General features: G+C 45.1%; 1 protein-coding gene across 13 annotated transcripts in view; it reads right to left on the bottom strand.

Annotated features, from left to right (window-relative positions):
- The window catches only part of cno (adherens junction formation factor afadin), a 585,480-nt gene that overhangs the window by 83,389 nt on the left and 481,657 nt on the right, over positions 1 to 20,434 (bottom strand). Inside the window, exon 1 of one of the 13 annotated variants that reach the window (XM_071673975.1) lies at positions 5,943 to 8,751. The exons of the other annotated variants lie outside the window; for them this stretch is intronic. Within the exon in view, the coding sequence (XP_071530076.1) occupies positions 5,943 to 8,321 (2,379 nt within the window). The 5' untranslated portion in view covers positions 8,322 to 8,751. Of the gene's footprint in view, positions 1 to 5,942; positions 8,752 to 20,434 lie in introns of those variants that run through there. 13 annotated transcript variants of the gene reach the window in all.

Raw genomic sequence — 20,434 nt, 5'->3', positions numbered from 1 at the left:
TATTATCATCGTAAATCTTTTTTTACAACAAGTTCAAGCATTACCCTGGAAACACACCCCTCAGTTGCAAATAATCTGTAAATACATATGACCCTAAACCCGTCGAAGAACTGGATGATTAAATTTTCTGATGGAAAAAAAAAAAAAAAGCAGTTGATCACCCAAGTAACCAGTCAGCGGCAACTGACCCGAAACTGTCGAGCACCAGCTATATCCCAGCACAACATAATAAAGCAAGCTGCCCATTATTATGTACGTCACGCTCCTGTCTAGCGCCACAAAACATAATCTCATGGAAGCAGAGAGGCTTGCTAACTGTATGTCGGCAACTATAAATCACGCAATCCAATGAACTTCTGTCGTGACGTAGATGACAAAGAGAGTGATTTAGTAACCAGTTTACAGCTTGCACACAACAACCTCACAGACCCAAGGCACTTCCCATATACGGTGTTGGTGGAACAACTTTTATCTAAGTAACAGTTTACAGCAATGTGCACTTCACGACATTGCCCTTCAAGAAACAACAGGACTTCTAATGCAAAAGTCAAACAACAGGACTTCTAAACCAAAAGTCACCATCATCTATGACGAAACCTTACCTAACTTTCGGGGACTAACATCCTAGTCACACAAAATACGTCGGGCGTACCAAGAACTGTGCCCCGTTAGTGGCAGCCACAACTATGTTTGATACTCTGAACACAAGGGAAATGGACGACAGTATGTATAAACTGTGCAGCCTAGATCACTTGCGATGTGTGTGCCGGTGACTCCAACACTCCTACTCCCAGTTGACTGTCAACACTAGACACCACACAAACCTCCATGTATGCTCCACAGCCGCACTCACCTCACCCTTGGGTGCCTGCAGTGTATCATCTACTTTCGAGGGTTACGCAATTGAAGGCAGATGTGTAAGCAAGAAGCGGATCCTTCAATCTCTCCCTCCATCTCCCGGTAACCTTTCCTTTCCAATGGCCCCATCAGCGTGGGAAAGTGCAGAGGAAGGAGTCAAGGTGAGGACAATAAAAACTCGTTACGTTAATTACAGCAGTCTCTAAGACGACCGTCAGGCGAACCAGACAACTACACGCTACACCCGCTACAAATGTAAACTGCCTGAACTCTGAACTTGTACCCGAGTTTTACATGTTCTCTGTTACACCCCATCACACTTCCACGGAGCCATTACCAATCAGATATGATGCGTTCCCCAGTCCTCAAGAAGACACGTAAACGCTTACATTTAACAATCATCCACTTTAACCAGTTTTCCCGAACAGATGACTAACAGTGACACCACAGAGGCTAAGTCGTGGGCATGAGGGGAAGATAGTATCTGGCGGATGCTCGTAATGAGCGTCATTAAACCCCCTTTATCCCCCCCCCCCACAAGTCCTTCCCCTCCCCATCCGCTGCACGCATCACGCAATGACTTGCTGCAACACTAATGCAATACAGTATATCAATACTCACTGTCTTGCCCTTCAAAGGAGCTTACTTAAGATATATGATATCGTTAAGCACTTCACATCAGTAAAGACAATACGTTTAGCTTTGTATCGTAACGTAACAAGTCATTAACATGTCTAAGTTACTTTTGACAAATCATAGCGCATTCGAAACGATGTTGACTGTAATGAAATGATAACATTATATCAGAAATCTGGGAGACTAGGGATTATCATCTCTAAGAATACCAACAACAATCCCCAAAAGACACCCTCATAAAACAAGTGGAGTCACCATTATCAATCAATAATAGGTCACTAAATGTGTCTTTAATCTCGACTTAGAATAGCTGCTGTGGGTAGGGCTCTTGTAACTAGACTCAGCTGCCAGTGTAGAGCAAGGCTTGGAGAACTCCAAAGCTGTAGCTGGCTTCAATCCTTTTTATTAAGCAAATGTCAGAATAGTTCAAATAACACACCTTTCACATATTTGTTTTCTGATCATTTTGCATTTCTCCTTACTCTAGGGCCGGATAAATGACTTAAGAACACTCAAAATACAGCTGTTTCATTTTCAGCAGAACCAGAAAACCTGAAACTTTTAATGAGAAAAGAACTAGGTGTTCCTAGCATTAAGGGCAGAGAAGTAAAGTCAATCGTCCGTCCTGTCGGCATCCGAATGCACATACAAAAGCATTCCAATCCAAAGAAACCTTCCAGACTTTCTTCCTGATTCGAGGCATTTCTCTAGATGTAAAACTGCTACAGAGCTCAGAAAGAATGACAATGTGTCGTGGCTCATGGACAATAAATACCTCTGACTTCAAATGTTCCAATTTTTCTCCACAAGCAATTCCTAAGGTTGCAAACCTAAGGTGAAGTTAGGAGTCACATCGACATTACCACCAGGGAACAACTTTCGTATATCATGAATATACACATACGGGTCTTACAATAAGCCAGAAACGATGCTGGTTGTAACTTGTTGTACCGCTGACGGATCCTAACTAAAATGGAAAGTCAGGATCAACAACACTCCTAAACGCGAATTATTCTTTCTACATTACTAGGCTTAAACACCCTTCAACAAGACTGTAATATGTATGTATCAGATGCACGACGGCGGTATAACTGAGTTATCCACAATGCAGTTAGTGTACATTTTCTTTGGATTCCGTCACACCATATAGGGCTCAATGCATGACAGACTGATGGACTATCTTAAATTTATACTTCCAAAGACGGCGGTGATTATAATTAGGGTAGACGTGCTTGACATTCATCCAGAGGATTCTAAAAGAACTCTTTATTGTTGACTAAGACAAATGGACAGTCCATCAACTATCACATACGAATTACAAAAACGCCACAGTATACGACTCCATAAACAGGATCGCCAGACATTCCTAATGTTTTGCGGCCAGACTCGACTGCAACAGATATACCCATGGGTTCTCTTGATGAAAAACACGCAGGATGTAAAGTACATCAGAATTACTTTCACACCCTGCAACACTGTGCTTTTGAGGGGTGTAAAATCGTCGAATTCACAGAGAATCCCTACGAAACATCAAGGGATACATGGAAGCATTTACATCATAAATAAAGATCTTAGAGACATTTCAACCCTGCCTACTGTGTATAGTCCATCAAAAATATAACGTTACATAATAGCTATTGTGGCCCAGTTCCTGAACCTTTTGTGCACTTTATATCCTTTCTTGTGCCCACAAGATGAGTTAGAATACATGAACTCAACCTCATTTTTTTTTAGGTAAAAATGAAAAGCTTGGTTGCCCTTCTGATCGCCAGATACCAACCAGTGCATCACATCACCCACCTCTTTGACCGTAACATGTGTAAACAACCTTAAACCAAGTTTAGGTTAAAAAAACAAAACTAACAAACTACGACAGCTGCAAATTCCAGCCCATCTTTCCCCCTTGACTAGTGTTAGCACATGAGTGACAATACGGGTCAGTCTCAGAATGGCGCTCTCTTCCAAAGCAAAGTCTGTTCCACATGCATACCCAGGGATTATTTACAAAAGGCTTTCGCATATAATCTTAAAGAAAAAAGTAATCGAACTCAATCATAAGGTCAGTGTTGTAGAATAAGGCTGGGCCAGAAAATTTTCTTTTATGTCAAAACAGCTCTCATTTGCAAACATCCATTCTCTCGTAGTCAAGCACAATGTGCTGAAATTATTAATTTCAATTTCTTATCATGCCAAGTAATAAATCTTGCAATGATGTTTATGCAGTAATACCCAATTACTTTGATTGAAATTATCATTATAAGCAAGGACGATATACGGAATACGAAAACGTCCTCGAAGCCTGCAGTTACCAAGGAACAAACTGTATAAAGTAACATCACCACCTTGGTACCTCGAGGCCACCATGATCCCGTTACCTCCCTCCATCACTGGTTAACAAGGCGATGTGGGTAGCTGCCAGAGCTGCCACCAGCCCTCTCCCACATCACATAACCCTATTGCATGATGTCTGTTTGCTGCTCAATCAACGCTGGCAAACTCTCCTTCTTAACACACAAAGCAGAGGTAAAACTGTAGGGCATTATCACTGCCACCAACGAAGATGGATCCTCCCAACATTCCCGAGAAGAAGATGCTCCAGGAAAGGAAAACACAGTTTACTCCACTGACTAAACACGATGAATCATCATTACGGTACCAGCGTAACTAATGCCTACTGCGTCTTTCCTTATTTTCCATTAAAGCTTAATACTCCCGTATGACAATACTTCTTTCTTCTGATTTCAACATCCAAAATTTGCGGCATTCTTTGTTATACCAACTGGTGCAAAATGATCTATATATAAAAAAGAAAAAACACTGCAAGCGCTTTAGATTATTCTTAAACTTTCGCCACCGTCAACTGTCGTCAATCACTCTTCTCTCTTGCACATCACTCAAACCTCAAAAGCCCCTTCCGTAATGCTACCCCCTAACCACTCACTAGCGTCTGACTCATAACAGAGGTGTTAACGAACTCGCACAACACCAAGAAAATGCTTGCATCCTTCCCAAGGCTGACTGGCATCACCTTCCATTTCACAGCACTACAAAGGTAGCAAAGCTGTCAATCAACAATGAATATTGCTTTCACTCGTCAGGCTTTCACATGGCGGAGAAAGTACGCACAGGGAAAACGACAACACACGAGAAGCAAGGATACATGTAAAAGTATAACAATGTCCAGTGAACAATGTCCCCGTATGATCACATGCAACAAATACAACGTGGCTTGAAGTCGAGAACACAACTCATTCATTCAGTTACTTACCACAGTGAGGGCCAGGGCCATTACATAAATGAACCATGCTTGACTCTTATCTGAATGATACACTTTCTTAAAACCTAGTGCTCTTCCTTCTCACAAGCTAGTAAATGGTTTTGAATGCATTTCCGCAGGTAAGTGTGTTTAAGTAGCTTTGCTTAATTCAGATGTACAACTCACACGAATCTCACACAATTTTTCAGTACAAGTAGAAAAAATACGATAATCCTGACACAAAACTATACGGTATTAGGCAAGTTTCAGACACCAAGAGTCGACTCTATACAGCAATGTCTACATACTGTAGTTACGAGAACTTCATAATAATGAACATACCTACATGTTTATCAATGTGTGTGTGTGTGTGTGTGTGTGTGTGATTACCTATTTCTCCTACATTTCAAGGTGCTTATTAACTACGTCCTCAGTAATGCTATTTGATTAATTCACCACTCATAATAAATGGACTTCTTTACATTTGTTAACAGATTCCTTGCTTAATTTCACGTTATGTCATCTCATTGCTTTACCAATACATCTCAAACAAGTGTTCACTATCTGCGTTATCAAAGTTTTGCAAAATTAAAATTGAAAGTCAACCCTATTCTTACAGCTCAGCTCTCAATTATGGCACCATTTTTGTTGGCCTCTTCTGGACCTTCTCTATTTTGTATATATGGATGACCTAACCATAATGAAGCAGATCGATATTTCCTGGAATTCCTACCACCCCTCCCTGAAACATATACCAGCAAGACAGGTGCTTTCTCTTAAAATCATGGGTACAGGTGTATGTAAGAATTGATAAATATCTTAATACGTTGCTCTTACAAAACTGGATGTCTCGGTAAGCGCAAGAAGTATGGACCGTTAACCTTTAACAATGTAGCCTCATGCTGAGCCAGCTCCAATGACTGTGACATTATCAAAACAACGAATGCCATTCTTATAAAATGCTCGCTCCACCGCTGAACACTTATATTCAGTATCGTGTAAATGAAATACTGTCCCATGGAACGTGGTCCTACATGACCCAAGAGTTCATGTCTGATAGTGTTCTTTGGTTGTGCTAAAGCAAGTTTAGATTACATTTTCATATTAATTACGTCACGCTGTGAAAATGACCAAAGTCTCCGACAGCTATTTTACAAAATATAAGAATCAAATGCATAACGGATCCACACACCTGTTGCAGCTGCAACTGCTGGACAGGTTGCTTGTGTTGCTGCTGATCCTTTGGGTAGTGATGCTGTCTCTGCTGAAGCTTCTGTTGTTGATCTTTCTGGTGGTGGTGGTGCTGCTGCTGATGCGCGCCTTGTTCACGTCTATTATGACGGCGAGAATACTGCTGGCGCGAATGATTACAGCTCTGCTGTGAACCGCTGCCTTCCTCCTGGATCTGCCGTGCATCTCTGGGCTGATAAAGCTGCTGTGGATTTTTAGTATTCACTTGGGGAAGCCTGTGGTAGCTCTGTGGCTGAAGTGGGCAAAGATGAGTTTCAGTTGAATTTGTCTGGAACCGAGGTGGTGAATTTTTCGATTGCTGCTGCTGTTTTGGCTTAGTGATTTGATATGGATCACCACGCTGTTGTTGTTGCTGTTGTTTGTTAGGTTGAGGTGGTGAGTGGTGCTGATGGGAGTGCTGCTGTTGCTGCTGCTGCTGCCGGTAACACCTAGAGTCGACAGAGCTATACCCACTCTCCTGGCTGATGGCATCAGTGTCATGTGTGACAGTGGTAGCAGGAAGCTGCTGCTGCTGCGTCTGCTGAGGCGACGACTTACGACCTTCCCTCAATACGTCATGAATAACGGGTGCACGTGCGGGCACCCCGGGAGCATGTGTGGCGGGTGGAGTGAGGATGGTGTGGGAGTGTTGGGGCACACGAGGGCTTGTATGGGTAGAGCCAGCACCACTGCTGCTGGCCGATGAGGATGAGAGTTCTCCTCTGCGGTACTTGACCCCAAGAACCCGCGCTACCTCTTTAATCTTTTCCAGTTGAACGCCAATGTCGCTGGTGGTATCACGGTCGTAAGCGGCGACTGTAGCGGAGGCCGAAGAGCGGAGGGTGGAGGTTGGGGAGCTCCAAGAGAAACCGCCTCCCTCCAGCACGTCGGGCACGCTGATGTTGAGGCCTCGTCGGGACAAAGATGCGGAACCAGAGCTGACAATGTCGTCAAGCAAAGACGACAAGGAACTGTTACGCTGGCGGGGTGGTCGTGGAGGGGGCTCCAAAAGGTCTGGCACGCTGGTGTTGTGGGCAGTCCTCTCGTGTGTCCTGCGAGCATGGGCGTGGATGACGTCAAAGTTTTCATAAAGGGGCTCAGTGAGGTCATCTAGACTGCGCGTGGCCACAGGATGGAGGCGTGGTACCAAGGCTTCCTCCTCTAGCAGATCAGACAATTCGTCCAGGGACCGACATGATCGCAGCCGCCCACGCGTCATTTTAATCTCGGACTCGGCAGGCTGGGTGTGGTTGTTGACGGCAGTAACGGGGACGGCGCGGGCGGCCGTCATAGCCTGGGCGGCAGCAGCTTCCAAACGAGACGCCCGCGCTATCCACTGGTCTTCGGTACGACTGGTACCCAAAACTTCCCCTACAGGCGCTGACCTATCAGGACCCCGCGCCGTCTTGGTAGGCAGAATGCCCACATACGCTAATCGGTTTGACTTAGAATGTGTTTTGGTGGCGCCATGTGGCTCTTTGGTGTGCTGCTGCTGCTGCTGGCTAATGTCTTTGGTGTGGTGCTGACTGAGGTGCGGGTGGTGGGGGTGAGTGTGGGCGGTGGGTGGCGGCTGGTGATGCGTCAGCCGCTCGTGGGGCAACTCTAGGCTTTTGCCGGTCCTTAGAAGCGGCCCCCGCGGGTGTCCACTGCCCGTGACACTCCTGCTTGACCCAGGATACCCGTTCTGACTGGTATGACTGTTCCCCTGATAACCCACTCCAGCCGGGACTCTCCGAAGCCCACTAGAAGACCTGCTGTTGTCCCTGGTAGTGCGATGTCGTCCACTGCGGTGATCTAAAGACCTGGTTTTCTCCTGCTGGTACCGAAAGTGGGAGTGCGGGCTTCGCGTCCTATGACGGGGATCTGTGGTGTGCCTAGGGAGGTCCCTACTGCCAGGGGCGCGGGACTCGGCCAACTGTTGGGCGTGAGGTGGGGGAGCCTTCACGTGTCCACCGGTGTTGCTGGTGGTGTCTGCAGGCGTGTAAGGAGGAGGATACGAATATTTTATGGTCTTCGTGGGTGGAGAAAAGGCACTGGAAGGGCCATGGTTAAGGGCGGCATGGGTGGCCTTGATGGTGGTCGTGGGCGGGTAAGGTGGCGGAGGATCCTTGATGGAAGGTGTATCATGACTACTGAGACTACTGGGCTGAGAGGATGTGAGGTCATAATAACTGCTGAAGGGGTGGTGGTAGTAGTGGTGGTGCTGAGGAAAGCCCTGGGGGAAGAAGTGGTGGTGGTGAGGCACCCGCGGAGGTGAGTATGGTGGTGGGGGCTCCGAGCCGGGAGAGGGTAGCACCACCTCGCCCCAACCTCCCTGCCCACCCTCGCCCAGGTACACCATACTATGATTCACACTTGTTCTACTTTAATTTCGACATTGGCATGACTATGTTCATCGCAACCTTTCACTGTCCAACGAGGTTAAGCATGGCAGTTTAACCTGACGATGTAGAAGAGTACATACTATTCCACAATACTTGTTATACATCAAATAATTACTTAAAAACTTTTGTTTCTGATAAATCCATTGTCAACTCATTACACTTACTTTGAGCTAACCAACTCATCCTTGCTATATACAAACTTTTTCTGTTATCGATTTCTGCGGTCATATAAACTTTCTGCATTTCTCTGAGCCATAACAGATTAAGTATCTATAAGCAAATAAACGGATATTCCACAACAGCACTAATAAACACCGTAACACGCTAGACAGAGATCCTGGCGGGAGAGTGTAGCTCGTACGTCCTGCCCGGCCCACGGCTGAGGAACAACTGCCCTCCCACCCTACTCATCCTGTACTGTCAGGCTCCGCCCACTCTCCTCCATCAACCCAAACCCTCGTCTAACCAAAACAGAACACAGGGCAATAGTTTGACGATCAACTTTAATAAATGATGCAAACATTACATTAACTGAGTCCTGACATATTTTCGTAGCAACGAGCACTGGGATCCGTTACAGTTATTCGAAATGACCTGGATACGAGAAAATATCATTATTCATATACACACTCATTAACAAACTAACTACAGGTCACAAATAGGAGGTTAGCGAAGGTGACTGAGACACAGGGACGTTGCGGAAGGGTGACGCGTTGGCCAGAAGGGCCCCAGGATCAACTACGCTCCTACTAAGCTTAGAATGTATGGGGTCCATTGTTTTTCCTCCTAAGCTTAGCATATATGGGATCCATGGTTTTCCTATTAACCTTAGCATGTATGTGATCCATGGTTTTCCTATTAAGCTTAGCATGTATGGGATTCATGGTTTTCCTATGTATGTATGGGATTCATGGTTTTCCTATGTATGTATGGGATTCATGGTTTTCCTATGTATGTATGGGATTCATGGTTTTCCTATGTATGTATGGGATTCATGGTTTTCCTACTATGTATGTATGGGATTCATGGTTTTCCTACTATGTATGTATGGGATTCATGGTTTTCATATTAAGCTTAGCATGTATGGGATTCATGGTTTTCATATTAAGCTTAGCATGTATGGGATTCATGGTTTTCATATTAAGCTTAGCATGTATGGGATTCATGGTTTTCCTATTAAGCTTAGCATGTATGGGATTCATGGTTTTCCTATTAAGCTTAGCATGTATGGGATTCATGGTTTTCCTATTAAGCTTAGCATGTATGGGATTCATGGTTTTCATATTAAGCTTAGCATGTATGGGATTCATGGTTTTCATATTAAGCTTAGCATGTATGGGATTCATGGTTTTCATATTAAGCTTAGCATGTATGGGATTCATGGTTTTCATATTAAGCTTAGCATGTATGGGATTCATGGTTTTCCTATTAAGCTTAGATGTATGGGATTCATGGTTTTCATATTAAGCTTAGCATGTATGGGATTCATGGTTTTCATATTAAGCTTAGCATGTATGGGATTCATGGTTTTCATATTAAGCTTAGCATGTATGGGATTCATGGTTTTCCTACTATGTATGTATGGGATTCATGGTTTTCATATTAAGCTTAGCATGTATGGGATTCATGGTTTTCATATTAAGCTTAGCATGTATGGGATTCATGGTTTTCCTACTATGTATGTATGGGATTCATGGTTTTCATATTAAGCTTAGCATGTATGGGATTCATGGTTTTCATATTAAGCTTAGCATGTATGGGATTCATGGTTTTCCTACTAAGCTTAGCATGTATGGGATTCATGGTTTTCCTACTATGTATGTATGGGATTCATGGTTTTCATATTAAGCTTAGCATGTATGGGATTCATGGTTTTCATATTAAGCTTAGCATGTATGGGATTCATGGTTTTCATATTAAGCTTAGCATGTATGGGATTCATGGTTTTCCTACTATGTATGTATGGGATTCATGGTTTTCATATTAAGCTTAGCATGTATGGGATTCATGGTTTTCATATTAAGCTTAGCATGTATGGGATTCATGGTTTTCCTACTATGTATGTATGGGATTCATGGTTTTCATATTAAGCTTAGCATGTATGGGATTCATGGTTTTCCTACTATGTATGTATGGGATTCATGGTTTTCATATTAAGCTTAGCATGTATGGGATTCATGGTTTTCCTACTAAGCTTAGTATGTATGGGATTCATGATCTTTTTTTTCCCCATTCAATTCAAGACGACAACTTGCGTCGTGCCCCGTGAGATATTAATCACCCTCTCCATATAAGCATTTCCTCATGTTACAGCCCAAGCTGAGGCTGGGAGCATAGCACGAAGCTGAGTGTGACACCCTCCTCATCCATGAATACATTTTCCTTGCAATCACATGCACAGATGGATCCTTGCGTGGGGGGGAAGTGAAGCTGCCGGAAGTGCTGCTGTTGTAACACAATGACGTTTCCTACCGACCACATCTGAACATCCACCCTACAAACACTGCAGCTGGCTGTTCGCATTGCCTTGAATTGTCGTTGTCTTCAAGAAGAAGAAAAAAAGAAAAGCTCCTCTGATTTGATGTGACTCTTCTTTCACTAAGAATCATAATATCAAACTCCTTTCAAGACAGCTTGGGTCAGCAACACGACTGAAGTTCAAAACGCACTCATGGCAAAGATAGACTCCATTTCCCCTTGAATTCCTTCATCCACTGAGCTCAGAATGCGAGACAGGGATGATGAATCAGCTAATAATATATACGCCTCCAAAAACCAGCTAATATGTACGTAGCCTCCAAAGATGGAGTCGACTATAATTTGGGTCTACCTGCGTGTTGCGTACAGACAATAAAACTCTTTTACACGAAGCAAATGGAAGTGGACCCCAACTGATCCATCAATCATAGTTATGTCGGAACCTCTACATGGTGCCACAATGATGATAAGCACACACCTTATTACTGTTGTGGCCCGACTCAAGCTGGGCTTAACAGATATCTATGGGATTTTTACTCTGTAATAAGCTTTTGTAAAATCAGTGAACTCATCAGAGACACAACACCTACCATTTCAGTCAGCCATGTACCTGAAAAGTATACTAAGCCAAGTGTAAACAGTTCATGCAGAGTAATATTCATATGACTCATTATTGTTGGTCGGTCCCCGGACATCGCCCACGGGTCGGGGTCCCGGGAATGCACGTCAAAATCGGCGGCATCTGAAGGAAACATTAAAACCACTTGGCATCAAGTGTTCCGTGTCCCCGAGGACTGCCTTGGTTGTTGACCAAAGACCATTGACGATGTAGCCCCTAAGACATGTCTCTCGGTGTCCGTGTCATGAGAATCATGAACATAAATAGTAAGCCGCAAAGCACAGGGGAAAAAAAACAAAAAAAACAGCGCTCTCTCGTCACCATCTCGGATGATAAGAAAAATAAATTGGGTGAGGAAAAAGGACGGAGATCAGTCAAGAGTTCCGCAGGTGTTTGTACATCTTGACACTTAAAGGTTCACGTGAAGGTCGTAGGAAGAGACGAAGACAAACGGTAGAGAATTCCACAGCTCTGATGTACGAGGAAGAGATGAAGCAACAGAGCGGTTAATCCTAGTCTTGCTCTTTACACAGAAGCAGGAGGAACCAGTCGCCTGCCACGGATCCAACCGTAAGGGGCTGGGACGCAAGCGGTCAGCTTACATGAACAGTGGGCCGGTATGACACCTAGAGCATACGTAGAGGACAGCAACATCACTGTGGGGAGGTGAGGTGATGTGATGAGTCAATATGGCGTAACGATTTTGATTACATTGGCTGAGAGGGGCGGAGGACTCGTTTATGTTTTAAAACATCCGTGGTCTAGATATACACAGCATTTCAATGAGAGTATGGGTGAAGGGCACATATCTAGGGGTAGGTGGAGGCTAGTCTAGAGCGTACAGTGGGTACGGTACGTCGCCATGGAGGGAAGTAATATGTGGCCCACAGTGAGGCCCAGGGACCCAAAGGGGTCCCCACCCCCACTCCCGTCAAGAGGGAGGGAGGTCTAGGATACATCAAATTCATGATATATATATAATCACAGGAATGTGAGTGATGCTGAAAGCACCATGGGAAACAATATCTGTGTAATACATAAGTTTAAAATATACTTATATAGAACATCTAGTTAACATTCGAATTACTGTGTACATACGAACAAATTACACATACACTGAGGCGTGTGTGTTCGGAACAGGACACGACACTGATTGTAGCCATCCCATGTATGTAAGCGGCAGTCCATACTAGGAGGTATAGATCCCCGGCAGATACAGAACAACAATTCAAGAAATACAGTTGTGGCAACCATACAACAGCGCAGCAGGGTTGAACATTAATGTTTTGAAATACTTATATCCTTCTACATGTGCCTTATCGGACACTAGAAAAAAAAGAATCCTTTAAAAATACGTTACTTAAACTGAAAAGCTAATATATATATATATATATATATATATATATATATATATATATATATATATATATATATATATATATATATATATATATTCCTATGAGTCCACGGGGGAAATGAAACACGTGGACTCATTGGAATATCTTGATCACGCGCAAAATTGTGATCCTTTCCAATATATATATATATATATATATATATATATATATATATATATATATATATATATATATATATATATATATATATATATATCTGAAAATAACATATTCTAGCTCAGCCTTAAGGGACAAGCTACTCTGTCTTCTATTCTCTTAAAGCCGCCTTGGAGGAAGCAGGAGGTGCACCACGCTGACCCTACACCCCAGGTCACGCGTCCCTCAGTACAAACACCGACACGTTCTGACCTGCCCAGGCAAACACAGACCTGTCGATGGTTCGGTAAAGGCAGGTTGACCTGAGACGTCTCAAGCTTGAGCGCGCGACACGATTGTGTGTCGCCGCGTTGTGGCAATCTACCAATATATATACCGGCTCGGGACGCCCAGTCGCATGACACAGGTGGGCACGAGTCATGGAACTACACATGTAAACCCGGGTGAAAATTCCACGTGAAATCGCCAACCCTGACTCCTTATAAGGTTAGCTTCCCGTTAACACGGGCCACACATGGGAGAGCACACAAGACGCGCGCGGTACTAGGTTATCAGACCGGAAAATAATTACCTGGGCATCATCATCATCAGCTGGATAAATCGTACGCTTTGATAACCCCGATCATCCTCTTCCTCAGCAAGGGTGGGAAAAAATAATAATAATACGAATATATTGCAACATTTTCCTTACCTCTCCAACGTCGTATTTTTCTTTCACTAATGTCAAATTTCATTAATGTCGGATTCCGTAACTTTATCAATGCTTTTGTATCTTTCGCTTCCCGGCTTCACACTATAATGGCTAGGTTCCTAACCATAATGAAGTTGATAAGCCTCGTGGTATTACAGAATATGAAGACGCTGGCGAGGAACGCTGCCCCGAGGTTCAATTACTCTGGCGTGTTTGTTGCCTTCGTCAGGTGTGATTTTACACCGTTCGGTCTGTGCTCGCCATGACCCAAATCTGTGTAGTTCCAGCACCTTGCAAGATCCATCCACGCACGTTACCACGAATTCAAATTGTGACGATTCATTTCAGATTTTCTCCTTTTTTTTTTACGTCACCTACACGCAGTACGAATTACTCGTGGATGAAAGCCTACCTGCCCACGTCGGAGCTACCTCAACCCCTAACTCTGACTTACGATGTACGTCGGAGTGAGGCGTAAATCTTGTGCAGAGGAGAAAGGAACAATGGTAAGTAGGATGCTGAAGGACTGCTAATTTTACCTCCCTCCCCACAAGTCACTCGCCACCTCACTCCCTCCCTCCATTCCCTACTCTTACTCAACCATAATGATCTACCTGAGCGAGGCCTTGGCCAGGTATTCCATGTCGTCTGGTTGCCAGCCGAGACTACTGTAAGTATCGTGGCACAAAATATCATCAAACCCTCAACACATACGCTGACTGGTCTAATTACAATTGCGACAGCGCTCGTCCAATTTGCAGCATTACTCACTTCCTCTCAGCCGTCTGGCAACACTGAGTAGCGAGGTGTGGATTGTGATGCCGCGGTGGAGGAGAGCGCGGTGACGGTCCACTGACGGGGGTGTGGGCTGCGATGGATCGTCGTGGCCAGCACGTCCATGGTCCAGTGACGACCACACACCAATATATTGAGGCAATATATTGCTGCTGACACACTCACTCGGCTGCTCTTGATCTACCAAATAGCTCGGGCATACAAACAGCCAAAATTCTTGGGAGCCGATACCGAGGTAATATCCATACAAGAGGGAAAGAGACCCACAGTGTTCTGAACTATTAATGCAAACTGAACACTAAACAAACTACTAATATAAGCTGAGCAATATACTATCAATGTAAGCTGAGATGTATACTATCAGTGTAAGGTGAGCGGTATATCAACTATTAAATATGAACAGTACTATTATCCGTGTTAAGCTGAGCAGTATACTATCAATCTAAGCTGAGCGGTAACTAAGAATTAATGTAGACTAGGTAGAACACCAAGATATATGTGGGTATACTGTGCAACAATTGCTTTGGAGGCATTGTCTGCCGCAGGCACACACCGCCGCTCCCCGACCCTCTCGTTCACTGGTGTACTCCACCAGGTTACCTGGTCTCCCCTTAATCATCCTCCGGGATTTGATGTAAAATCATCTCTCCCTCCAGTGGGGTTCTCCAGGGAAAAATAGTTCCACCTCTAGTGATCTACGACTGTACAAATCTGGAGAGAGAGAGAGAGAGAGATGTCTCTCTCATCCCCACCACCATCCTTCGCCAACATTAGCCAAACTAGACGTTTTCTCTGTGATAACCGACACATCCACCGCCTCAGCACCTTCACTTAGCAGGGCAGGGAGTTTCTGAGCCACACTTTCTTACGGGCGTTCCGAGGCAGTGTCCTGTTCCCATACTAACTGTGGTCCTCACTCAGGTTTCTGTGTTTCCTGCCGGCCGTTGTGCCGTGCGGAGAGATGGATAGATGGAGGAGCCTTCTGCTTTACCACAGTTAAAGACTGCGACCTCAAGACACCCACCTACGACTCACTACCGCCTCCCAAGAGATAACCTCGTCATGGATCATCAGCTCTCCTGTAATCTGTCCTTCCCGTGTATCCCAACCCATCTTCCCTTACCCCAGGCCTTAACATCTTCCCCTTAACCCCAATACCGGCCTCCCTCCTCCTCCACAGTGTAGGAGCGCGAGATGGTGGGAGTCGGGAGACTCGTCAGCCTCCGTGCAGGTCGGTCACACCAACAATGGAAGGAAATCCAGACTGAAGAGGGCGTCCCTGAGCGCCGGCAACACTACAGTGGATGACTTCGATCAGGAACTGGGTCGTGAGTCGTCAGCTTATCCACAACTTGTGGCTGATTTTAGGATGACTGACTTTCTTTTTTTCTCGGCTTCTATCCTATGAAAGTCCAAATTGGAAAATGGACAGAAAACCACATTAGAGATAATACTAACTATATTCAGCAGCCAAACTACGAAATAAGCACCAATATGTGGCTAAGTAAGAGGAGGAGCAGGTTATGTATATTACACAGTCTTAAGGAGAGGTTTCAGCGCGTGAGTCTGGGTTGTTTTGTGGGTCAAGTAATTGCAGGCAGCAATGACTGAGAAGTTAATTAGTGGAGAGGCAGCCAGTAACATGGAGTACCATTACATGTCTTCCACCCTCCTTCCCTGTATGCCTCCTGCTCCGAGGTCTCACATCTTGCATAGTACACCACAATGAAATAAAATAACGCGTACCAATCCATACATCTTCTGTATCTTCAGTGCGAACGGGATCACGTACGTACGCTCGTTCGGTCCAAGATGCTGACAGTATGCGTGTCAGTGAGCAACGTTCCAATATCTTTTCCCCATGAAGTTTGGCCAACATCTATGTATGTATGTATGTATCTAACTATATACATATATATATATATATATATATATATATATATATATATATATATATATATATATACTCACCCTAGGACCTGCAAATATATTGCGGTGTTATCAATGACCTTTCTTAAGGCTCCTGCAGCCACAAGGTTGAGCTACGTCAAGTGGCAAGTAAACACAAACTCCTTTACAGAGAGACGTTCTTTGACAAGATTGGGTTTCACTTTGATACAACTCCACCAAAGGTGACTTTTCACTCGCGGTGTAACCTCGACCAGGCGCAGCCCTGTAACACCTACGTAAAAAGTTATAATTAATCACAAGTTACTACAATTAATGAAGAGGAGGTACAACCAGCCACAAGCATTGCTGCACGCCTCCATACCCGCACACACACAACCCTGGCTCACGCCGTCAATCACACGTACTTTAACAAAGTTAAGAGCATTGTGTTGTTGACCTCACTCGCGCTAATTTTATGGTCTATTTTCGCCTTTTTCGATACTTGGGAAAGAAAAATAAAGGCAAATACCGGTACCTTTACTTACTTTAGGCCACTAACTTTATTGATGGATTCATCTACTTCCCCATGGAATTTGGAAAGCGTTGCAAATACTGAGTTTCTTACAGATGATCATTCTGACGTGCGAAGACCTGATGTTTACCCTGCTTCAAAATCTTATTGTAGGATGGGAATATCATGGCCGATCTCCAGTCCTACCGTAATCTTTTTTGGTCAACACATTTCTGCTCATTTCTTTTAAATGAGTAATCTCGTTCCCATTTTCTCCTTTTTCTTCAGGTAACTTGGTTTTCATCATCATAATTCTTGTTTTGAGAAGGGATTATTATAGCGTGTACAACTAACTTCAGAAATAATTCATCCTAGAAAAAGACGCTTTCGCATGGGCATCCACAGGCGGGGCACGCGCGCGCGCTTGGCAATTGGAATAACTCGCAGAAGATGGATATCTTCAAGTTGGCCCTTTAATCTCTGGCTTCGTTGAGGTAAGGCTGGGGCCTGACCCCTGACGGGTGTCAGGTAAGGTCAAGCTCTAGCTACAGTTATGTAGTTAAAAATAATGGATACATTACAGCTAGGATTGGCCGGCTTAAAGAATGGTTACGTTAGGCCAAAGTCATGGTCTGATCATTTCAACATCGTAGTAACATCTAATAATGACACGTTAATATTGTGGTTTGACGCAACGGATGATGACGCAACGGATGAAGATAACATATCTCCCTCTCATCTGTCATACAACTTCATAAACATCTACCCGAGAGGTGAGGGAACACCAGCTGGGTGCTGACGAGTTACTTATACAGGTGAGCCGAGGCGAGTGATGGTGTGGTGTTATTACTGCCACACACCAACCCGGCCGCCAGACACGATGACGCCCTCCTCAACACTACCGCTGCCCAGTCAATCCTACACTGACCATCTTGGGCTGCGCCCAAGGTTCATAATACGCTCCTACCTACCATGCATCTCCCGTACACCGGCGTATAGAGCGCGTGAATGCTTCTAGCCTAGCCCACACCTGTGTGTCTCGAGCGGAAACATGAGAAAAAAAAGAAAGTTCGACAAACAAGAACTGTAGTAGTGTATCCATTGTATGGTATTCACGCCTGACCATATATAGATTTTCATCTCACAAGTCTACTGAATTCCATTCCCCCACTACTATGATTACAAACGTACATTCAACTATGAATAATGGTCGTTTAAATCAATTACAAACGTGACCGTACTCCGCCCGCTTAGGATCACACTGCGAGTGAAAAGTCACCTGTGGCAAGACTGCATCATCATCAGTTGACGAAACGAGTAGTATCATCAAAAGAGTTCGTCTTGCCCCTGCTACTGAGCGCAGCGCACCCTTAGGGTGCAGGAGCCCCTGGATGATTGATCCTGGAGTAACACTTTAAGACCCATTCATCAAGTGGTCTTAATGTGATTATAAATATATGAATCACACCAGCGTGACAATTCCAGCGAGTGCCTCAACTTCCAACATGGCAAAGATGCTGCTCCACCCAAGTCTCTTAAGGAGAAGGAACAAGAGATGACCCAAGGCGACCTTGGGACATACCTGGGGCTGGAGGAGGAAATGTCGACGAGGGATGTGGGCGAGTTGCATGTCAGCCATTGAGAAATAGTCATTACGTCACGTGGCCGCGGTTGCCATCCGACTTAGACGTCAAAGTACCACACCATCAGACCCACTCACTCACCAGCAAGCTTCCCCATCGGTCCCACACACCAGCAAGCTTTCCCATCGGTCCTACTCACCAGCAAGCTTCCCCATCGGTCCCACACACCAGCAAGCTTCCCCATCGGTCCCACTCACCAACAAGCTTCCCCATCGGTCCCACTCACCAGCAAGCTTCCCCATCGGTCCCACACACTAGCAAGCTTCCCCATCGGTCCCACTCACCAACAAGCTTCCCCATCGGTCCCACACACCAGCAAGCTTCCCCATCGGTCCCACACACCAGCAAGCTTCCCCATCGGTCCCACTCACCAGCAAGCTTCCCCATCGGTCCCACACACCAGCAAGCTTCCCCATCGGTCCCACACACCAGCAAGCTTCCCCATCGGTCCCACTCACCAGCAAGCTTCCCCATCGGTCCCACACACCAGCAAGCTTCCCCATCGGTCCCACTCACCAACAAGCTTCCCCATCGGTCCCACACACCAGCAAGCTTCCCCATCGGTCCCACACACCAGCAAGCTTCCCCATCGGTCCCACTCACCAGCAAGCTTCCCCATCGGTCCCACACACCAGCAAGCTTCCCCATCGGTCCCACACACCAGCAAGCTTCCCCATCGGTCCCACTCACCAGCAAGCTTCCCCATCGGTCCCACACACCAGCAAGCTTCCCCATCGGTCCCACTCACCCGCAAGTTTCCCAACGCTCCTACGATGAATCGGTCAGGCATTCACCACCAAGAATGTCCGATGTGCAATCATCTACTACTTTACGACCGCCTCGCACCGCTGGAACTAACTAACGGGGCCGGTGTAGATGCCTCAAGAACCTCTCACGAACAGGGGAGGGAGCCATAGCAGGTACAGCGGAATAACCTTCACGGGGGATTGAGAGGAGAACAGCTGGGGGACTCCTGTCTCGACCGCTGGCAGGATGCCCCTCACTCTTTTCTTTTTCTTTTCCCAGGATCGTCAGCAGCGCGTGTCTTGACCAATCTGTACTGAGGCACTCACCAGATATACTGCATACCTAACTTACGTATGAAAACTAGACTCACTAGGCTTATTGAAGATGAGTAAGGTCACTTTAGCAATTAGGCTTATTGAAGATGAGTAAGGTCACTTTAGCAATTAGGCTTATTGAAGATGAGTAAGGTCACTTTAGCAATTAGGCTTATTGAAGACGAGTAAGGTCACTTTAGCAACTAGGCTTATTGAAGATGAGTAAGGTCACTTTAGCAACTAGGCCGACTACGCTTACTGAAGATGCCTAAGGTCACTTTAGCTACCTTAAGATGCGTCTGGCACGCGTATTAATGATATAGAAGGACAACCATGAGCGAAAAAGCCCTATTTATCAGAAAATCTTGTCCCGACCTGAAGTATAACTTGTCCTAACTTGAAGTATAACTTGCCAATGACGATCACAGAAAAAAAAAGAAAAAAATGGCGAGATCTTGCAACCCCTCCTGCCAACCACAGACCCTCCATTTTCTACATCACAGACACAATAATTACCACTTGTCATACCGGGCACTAGCTCTCAATACTTCCAAACAAGCAACGAAATCGTAGCAGATGCTCCTCTACATGGCAATTAATTGCCAATGAAGGTCTAGGCGACATAGCGTTGAAACCCATAAACACAAGCTGCTTCTCCTATATATGGTACTCAATGCTCGACCCTGCTGTTGTTAGAGAGGAGCTACTACAAGCTTTAGCCTAGCCCCGTATACCCTGGTCTCCAGACGGTGTGTCTTCCCCCTCACCACAATGCTGGAACCTCGTACTGTGAAACACTAAACAAAGACACCCTTCTTGCCAGTTTCAAAATTACTTGTTTTCAAGTACTCAAGCTTACTCAAGCTCG

The sequence above is a fragment of the Panulirus ornatus genome, chromosome 19 (assembly GCF_036320965.1).
Source record: "Panulirus ornatus isolate Po-2019 chromosome 19, ASM3632096v1, whole genome shotgun sequence".
Classification (NCBI taxonomy): Eukaryota; Metazoa; Arthropoda; class Malacostraca; order Decapoda; family Palinuridae; genus Panulirus; species Panulirus ornatus.
Note: the sequence above shows the minus strand (reverse complement) of the source record. Positions and strands in the feature narration are given on the sequence as shown.